Genomic DNA, 8,584 nt, shown 5'->3' with positions numbered 1-8,584 from the left:
ATGTGAAATTATGAATGTGCATGACTTGTAACTGAGAGTTGATAGTTGCGACCAATTGCGAGACTGTCTATCGAATTGTAATTATAAAAGATCTGAACTGAAGTGCCCTCTGTCTCCAGTTATGGAGATTGGGAAATACAGGACCATCATCAAACACAGAGGCAAACCCAATGAGAATGCTACATGTGGCAATAGTCTGCAAAAGGGACATTATGCCAAGGGATGTACGAATGACAAAGCTTGTAGAGAGTGTAAACAACCCGGCTATGTGATAGCAAGTTGGGCTAACGAGGATCAGTTATCAGTGATACAGATGATGAGGAAAAATTAACCGACAGTAGCTCTAGTAATGATGAGGATAACGATAACGATAACGAGGATAACGATGAAGCCTACACTAGCCCTCCCATCGGATCTACGGCTTTCACGGACATTTTCATAGCAGCATCGGAGTCGGCACCTCAAACACAAACCGATGGTAACAAATCTAATTAAAATAATAATAAGAAAGCAACAAGAAAAATGTCACAAGGAGGTAAGAATACTCGCGGCCAGGCTCAGGTGAAGCAAAGTGTGCTAGACAATTTCATGAAAGGTACTCCTTCACAAAAATTAAGCTACCTGAGTGCTGTTGTCCGCTCTCCACCTGATGACATTAATCAAAACGCAAAGAAACAATGTGCTAAAAATAGAACAAACTCCTTGATTCTGTCGAAAGTTTATTCTCAATGAATTGAAGAAAAATATTTAAAAGTGGAAAGCGATCATATAATATATGTATAAATTTCTATGATATATATGGAATGTACGCTCATCTCCTATTGGTGTCTACATAGTAGATATATTTACATATACTTATATATATATATATAGAGAGATGATATTCTTGTAATACAATTACTTTTCCTGTCAACTTCCAGGTAATAATAAGTACAAGTTCATGATTTTGATCTGCAAAATAGTGAAATATGCCTGTTGCTTTTAGTTATACTAAAATGTATAGATCTGAAAAAGGTAAAGGTGGAAAAGGTATGGTTAAACGCTAAGAATTTTTATACAACTGTCAGTGTGACTGGCATGAACAAGATACATGTATGTATGTTATGCAACTTTAAGTGTTTGAAACACTATGAATATGCAAGTGGCGTTGTAAAAGTGCATGTGTGTATATCAAACAAATCAATATATAATATTTTTGTATTGGTTAATATGCATCCACAATATGTTTATGTGAGAAAAATATGTATTCAATTCTACATAACTAATTGATAACTCACTATCTTGACATAATAGCTATAGATAAAACTGCTCGTCATTATATTATAACAATATTTTCCATATGCTATCAAACAATACCCTGGCAATATATAAAGTTAACCTAAACAAGACATATATTATATTTTACAACCATTCAACTGGTGCTTTAACCAATATATAGAAAATGGGCATATAAGGTAACTGTAATAAAAGAAAATAATATATTTGCTTATGCACAAAAAATCAACCAAAAAGCCAGAAAAGTTTCAGGACTCAACTTATAACACGTCCTTCTCACATTTCTGTATGTAACAGAGTCTCATGACGTATCTGTTCGTTCTGTAGTCACAAATCTGTCTCGGTCGGTAAGATTTGCTTCTCAAATCTCCAGATGTAGTAGTTTCTCTGAAATCTGGAACTAAGATAGTTACTTCTCTAGTATTACCATATGAAAGCTCTTTCTGTAATCTTAATTTTGAAAAGTTTCTTCTATAGACCAACAATGTTTTCGATTGTTCTTCTGTATAACATATTATTATTAATTATATGCTCATTTCAGAGCCGTTTTATTATCCAACATAATGAAAAATAGTATAGTATTATATAGCAGTCTTTTATCCTTTGATAATGCATTGAATTTAATCAATTGGTCTCTACATCGAGTCCATCAGAGTTGTGAGTTAATCATATGAAGGCGCAATGACGTACACGTACTAAATAACATCGGTTAGAATGAGCTCCCCTGTTGTAGAAGCTGAACATGATTTTTTAATTATTTTTAATTGAATAGTTTCTATTAATTAATTTAATAAAGCACTCCGTGTACGTTACGGCAGCCTTATCAATGTACCATGGCTCTTTTCGGCCGTTGTATTGGTACAGAAACAAACAAATAAGGTTTTATAACAACTTTCCTTTCATTTCATTATGTACCAATCCTGGTACACAATGATATGAATTTTCATACCATTGTGTACCATAGAAAAGTGTACCATGGTACACAATGATATGAAAAATCAATTCATTTTGTCTGGCTCTTGTCCGCCATCGTAGTAATGAATTGTAAGGTAATCGGTAATTAACTGGGTACATAACTGTCAATCATGATTTTCAAAAAGAGATATGCACGCCATGTTGAAGGAAATCGTGGAATTGTCTGTTTGTATTCAGTATCTCAATATTACAATGCAAGTGATTGATTGTATACGAGTTCCTTCCCTTTGACTTTATGCCAGTCAGGAGAATCCCATAATGCACATTCTCGTCCCAATCGGACGGAAACAAATTTGAATCTCGATCAGCTGTTGAGCACACACACTTGGTTTCTCCCTTCAGCAATAATCTTTTCGCCTACTCATTTACCAACCTTACCGTTGCTATTTGAAACCGTCGAGGACATACAGGAGGAAATTGGTCAAATTACAACGATTTCCACCAACGAAGTGTTGTCTTGTTCTATTTAATTTCCCAACCGGTCATCACGCCGTCTAAGGCTGAATTTCCTTGCTTTGCTGACACACTGATTGGTGTGGATCCGCACATACAATGTTTTGAAAACGTTTGGAAGTAAGTATGTACATACGAAAGGTTATATGATACTGTGCATTTAATTGATCGTCTTTCCATGATATGTCGTTTTAAATGATATAAGCTTATTTCACCAATTATGAGGGACATATAAATGTGTTTCTCAGTTTTAAGATACTATTCAATATCCACATTTTAAACAATGTGACCCATATAAAACCATAAACATTAAACAGTAAAAAAATCGAAATACATAAACTGAATTGCGTATAAAGCCATTTGTAACTAGTGACAAACGAATTAAAACAAAATGCACGAAATGATGTTCATCCCTTTGATGTCGTAACCCTTCGCATCATCATCTTTGTGCTTTTTAGTGAAACGGTAGTCCAGGAGTTCCATCTGATCCCCGTATCAGAGCTCCTGCCTATTAAATACAACCCATTAAGATTGGACTGATAACATCTTCCGTTTCCGAAAGCGGCCTTCGTTATTTATTTTTCCGACATTCTCAAGTCAAAAAAATTGTTACCCACCATATGTACAACATATGTTGATTATTTATATCTTACCTAAACAATTGTAAGGGATGTCTGTTTCGCGTCTACCTCAGTGTCCATACGAATATAATTAGCAAGGTGACTCAGATACTCTTTGTATTTTAATTAGGCTGTTCTTTTGCGCGTGCAAGCGTTCCTCACGTTATATGTTTTCAGTTCATAACAAGCTGCGCGTTTTTATCGTTTCTGGGCAGTTGTCTATTTAACCTTGATATATTTTGAAAGTACTTTTCATTTTCAATCACCATTTTGTGTAAAACATTACACACTGACGTCACGCTTTATACTAGATGTATATTTCAACCGATAAAAACAACCAATCTATCGACATTGCTCGTCAAAACTTAAAATCGGCATTTACCAGTTTACAAACACTATTTCAAGTCATCTTCGCGTTAAGTTCGGTGGAACATTGTAACCGTGAGATTTGTAGAATGAAAGAATTCATAGAGGATCAACAGAAAAAATATTTTTGGCTGCTACCAATTTTTCGAAAACATACGTAATTAAATGCATGTATTTTTCATTTGACGAAGGAAATCAGCTCCGTTACTTTTTGGGAGCGAATTGGTGTGCTGGGAAATATTACAGTGTCGTTACATCAAAGACGTGGTCGAATACGTAATTATGGACTTTAGTGATAGTGAAGATGATATGATGCGAACCTAAGAATATGATATTGACGGAAGTGATGCAGAGATCAATAATACTTTGCGAGGTTCATATATATTTGCCATCACAACAGTCCATAATTGTATAACACACGTTCTATATGAACTATATATAACGTATACATTTATTCAATGTTTTTAATTAGACGGTTTTGGTGTCAGTTTTTCTGCCATGAGTTACTTCAGGTTTATGTGTTATAAAAGTGTAGATGATTTGCTAAAGGCTATTTTAAGAAATCAATATTCACCAGCAAACCAGTCTTCATGACTTATGTTAGAACTTGTCACGTGTATAGGGTCTGGCCGATGCGTTTGTGAGATTATATCAAGTAATAACTTAGTTTAACTTAGTTTATTCTGAACGTAGATATACTGCCGCTATATTCAGATCATAGTCCATATTTATTTGATCATACTAAATAACAATGTTTTTCATGTGACGTCACTCTAATGTTGTTGTAATTCTTCTTTCATCCATTTCCCGAAATTTATCAATGCGGTTAATCATATAAATATATAAAATAATATTTTCTACACTTATCAAACCAATCCTAAGCAATCTATCACTAAAACAACTGATTGTAATCGGGTTGTATATGTTTAAATCAAATTGTGATAAACATAATGCAGTTCCAAGACGGTATGTCATATTGGATATTGGCTTGTTATAAACAACATCCATTCTCTATCAGATACAGGTTGTTCAAACATATATGACGTTATCGACCAAGTTGCAAAAGGATATTGATTTCTAAGTCATTGATTTCGGGAGGGAATACAAACTAGGATTCAATGGATTTAATCAATCATATCTCTTTGTCGCCATCTTAAGCAAACGTAGACATATCAGACTAATTTAGTTACCTTCATCTCCTGAATAGCCCGATATATCCAATCGATAGCTATCAGTGGCATTTCCTATGGCGAACCTTTGGTATTTGGCATAGAAAGGGATGTTTTGAAAATCTTCCATATCAATTCTCAGTTCAGTATCTTCTGCTGACGTAAGAGCGTGTATTTGTTTATTTCCTGACAAAGGAAATGTGAAGATAGAGCTAATGTTAAGACATCGCATGAGTACGTAGTTCAACATTTCAAATGTTGTATATTTTCTGCACATATATATTTTCAATAACAAGCAGATAACTATTTGTATTTTCTTGCGACAGCGGCAACGACTGATATTTATTTACAGTTAAACACTATAGTGCTGTTCCTGTACACAGAAGTAATCAACTTTCTATATCTTAAGTTTCAATAAATATGACTTAGCTCTCTAGTTATCTGTGTCACAATAATGACAAATAAACAATGTAGGTAATCGCTCTACAACTAGTATGCACGTGCAAAGTCTGCGCGATGACGCTACCTATTGTTGTGATGTTGTTAAAGAAAAATATATCATAACAACAACTATATCTCTTCTTTTATTTTAATAGTGTTTCTATAAATTTGTTGATGTGGTTATCTAGCATTACAGAAAAAGCAATGCCTATGTTGATCTTAGTAAACCTTACCTAACCAAAACTCATGGGTAACGTCACCAAAGCCGTCTCTGTATTCGTCCCATCCTCTGTAGAAGTCAGTGGCGCCATCTATACGTCTCTGGAATACCTGTACAATGCCACATAGTATGAAAAAAATGTGTTACGTACCTGGTGTCCGTGACGTCATCATGGTTATTAATTGTGTTACATATTTACCCTAACTACATGTACTCGAGTAATCGGCCCAGCATGGTTTAGTTTTTGCGGGAATGATATGTCTCAATTCAATTCAACTTTATTCTCTTTCACAATACAATGTATAGAAAACATATTTACAATATAATATATAGTAATTGTAGTGTTCGTAGTCGATAGTACACAGTCCTGTTTCATAATAAATGCACATTTGGAACAAGGAGGACAAGTATTGTTATTAATTATTCTGATAAAAGTACAAAGTTTTTTCAGTGTTTTTATATAAGTAGTATTCATTAATACATAGAACTTATTTACATTTGGTCCATTCCAAAAAATATTTATCTATATATAAAATGCTATACCCAGACAGTGACGGACACTCAAGCAAGTAATGGAAATTGTCACCAATATGCTGACTGTAACAGTGTGGACATTTTCTTTCATTATAATCAATAACATGCCATCTGCCGGTTTCAACAATACATTTGTGATTGGTAGTCTTAAATTTACAAAATGTAACTCTATCTGTGTCACTAAAAATATCTAAGTAACTTTCAAAATGACAATTATTTTTAAAAATACTATAACATGTAACTTTTGATGAAGTGTGCACATCACTCTGCCATTTCTGTAAATACTGGTCGTGCAATCTTTGTTTAATAACATGCTTTAGCCATGTGGAATTACATTCTGTAGTATATTGAACATTCCATAAGTAACTCATACCACATTCATTTAAAATGTGTAGTATATGTTGAAACTTCACATCTTGACTGCCAAAGTGTACAGTAATTGATTTGTTTGGAGCCTGCAAAGACTATAAATATTACTCATCTCGGTAAACTGTTTGTCCGCGGATAGCTTGATGAGTGTCTGTTACAGTTACCAGTATTCAGGTTTATAAAACCATTTTTCTTTTAGAAATATATTTCATTTGTTTATAACGACTTCCATACAATTTTGGTAACAACTATTATATCTTAATCTTTATTTCAACAAAGGAGATTTTGTTTAAGTAATGTATAAAGAGAAAAAAATAAACTATATAACAGGCACACTCATTGTCAGTTTATAAGAATTTAATAAGTACCATGAAGCGTAAGTATATCTCTGTCTACTGTTTTACCTACCGTCCAGCCTCCACCATCTGTGTCCATGTCACACCAGACCGGGGTCCTGTCCGTTCCTGTCACAGATATATTATACACTCCAATCTGCGTGCTCCCTGTTTCCAACAATGCTAGACAGTCTCTCTGGAGGCCTACATGCTCATAAATAACACAAATAATGCATTTACATAATGTAATTGTCTTCCATTTTTGTTTTCAAAATACGCAACCAGAAGACTTAAGAATATTTAAAATATTCTTAAACTTAAATACTAATTTAAACATAAATCTACTCTTACCCGATATCGACATGTTCTTGTTCTTTAACAGAGAATATGTTTCCTGTATTTCGGCTGCTATGTACGCCAATTTAGATGACAAACGTGATAACATCTCCTCCTTCTCTGAGTTGATACATCCGGAATCCGACATTCCATTATCACAATTACACACCAAGAGGATAAAAAACAAACGCTGATTCAGCTTGGAGACATTCATATTGGTCTATTATAATAAATTGCCAACACACTAATAATTTGCTGATAGAGACAACTGTTCGGAATCAGCAATAATGCTGGGGTGCAGCCCAAACCAATGCACCCGTTAACGTCATGCTTATCTGAATGATTTCGCAATATATTTTGTCCTTGCGTGACCTTGACGTCTACGAAAGCGTAACCGATATCACATCTGACGATATAATTGCACGACAAACGATTCAGCCATTTGTTTAAACGGCAGACCAGGAAGTAGCGAATATTCATATACCGTAACCAATTTACCTGTATAGCAATTACTTGATAAATAAAACCTTCAAATTCCAGTAACGTAGCTAAATATAGGTTTGTGTTGCGTTTCCTTTTGTGCGCGAAACTATAGCAGTGCGGCGGCCGGTTGGGGATCCAATTTCTGTTTGGTTTTTAGGGGAACATGTCGACACCAGTTATCTTAAATGCACAAATCAAAATTCTGATATAATTCCAATATCACCTAATTTTTTCGCTCATTATATTCATAAGATATTGACACTAAACTTACCTAAACGATAGCAGACTAGATTAGATGGCACCGTCTGGTATGTCTGGGGTATGACTATGTGACGTAAATATATGTTGAGAAGACCACGTTTGAAGGTATGTAGAAATTCCCTGTGTAAAAGCTATTCGCATGATATAAGAACATTATAATTTAATGAAACAACTAGTTACATATCTGCAGTCTTATCAAAATATAACACAACGAAATGGACAAAACATTTAATGACGAGTACGTCATATTTTGCAAACCTTAATTTCTGGCGCTACATGGAGCCATTATCGACTAAATCCATAATAACTCATTCGTTCATTCATATCTTTATTCCTCCAAACATACTTATCTGGATGAGTACATCTCCGTTCGCAGCATTCCCATTCAAATTGAAAAAAAAAAAACACCATGTTATGTATTTCCTACCATGGAAACGGGTTCATGAACTGAATAAAACCAATAAGAAATCAGGTCTGAGTGCTATATATGTAATTTGGAGGCATATAAGAACTGAAGAGTAGCCTCCCTTTAAACATCTTTTAAGATATGAAAAATTGTTTTCGGTAGTTTTACCAATCAAGCATAACAAATCATATTTATCAGGACTGATCATCCTTATACCTCTACATGTAATTGTAATGACCTTATTTCAGCCTCACAATAAATTTTGTTTTTCAAAAACTAACTGAAGCATTCTTTGGAAATAAAAATAATAATAAAGCATTTAATTTATTATATCCCCCCCC

The 8,584-nt window shown here is 34.1% G+C and overlaps 1 protein-coding gene across 1 annotated transcript; it reads right to left on the bottom strand.

The window, feature by feature from the left end:
- Positions 1 to 4,638: 4,638 nt before the first annotated feature.
- On the bottom strand, positions 4,639 to 8,137 carry LOC110464428 (fibrinogen-like protein A). Its single transcript, XM_021519636.1, has 4 exons — positions 7,109 to 8,137; positions 6,831 to 6,961; positions 5,533 to 5,629; positions 4,639 to 5,044 (listed from the first exon to the last, which is right to left on the bottom strand). The coding sequence occupies exons 1-4, from the start codon at positions 7,305 to 7,307 to the stop codon at positions 4,872 to 4,874; spliced, it is 600 nt and encodes a 199-aa protein (XP_021375311.1). The 5' UTR covers positions 7,308 to 8,137; the 3' UTR covers positions 4,639 to 4,871.
- Between the last annotated feature and the right edge of the window lie 447 nt (positions 8,138 to 8,584).

Source organism: Mizuhopecten yessoensis, unplaced genomic scaffold (assembly GCF_002113885.1).
Source record: "Mizuhopecten yessoensis strain PY_sf001 unplaced genomic scaffold, ASM211388v2 scaffold10987, whole genome shotgun sequence".
Classification (NCBI taxonomy): Eukaryota; Metazoa; Mollusca; class Bivalvia; order Pectinida; family Pectinidae; genus Mizuhopecten; species Mizuhopecten yessoensis.
This window is presented reverse-complemented; position numbering and strand designations above follow the sequence as displayed.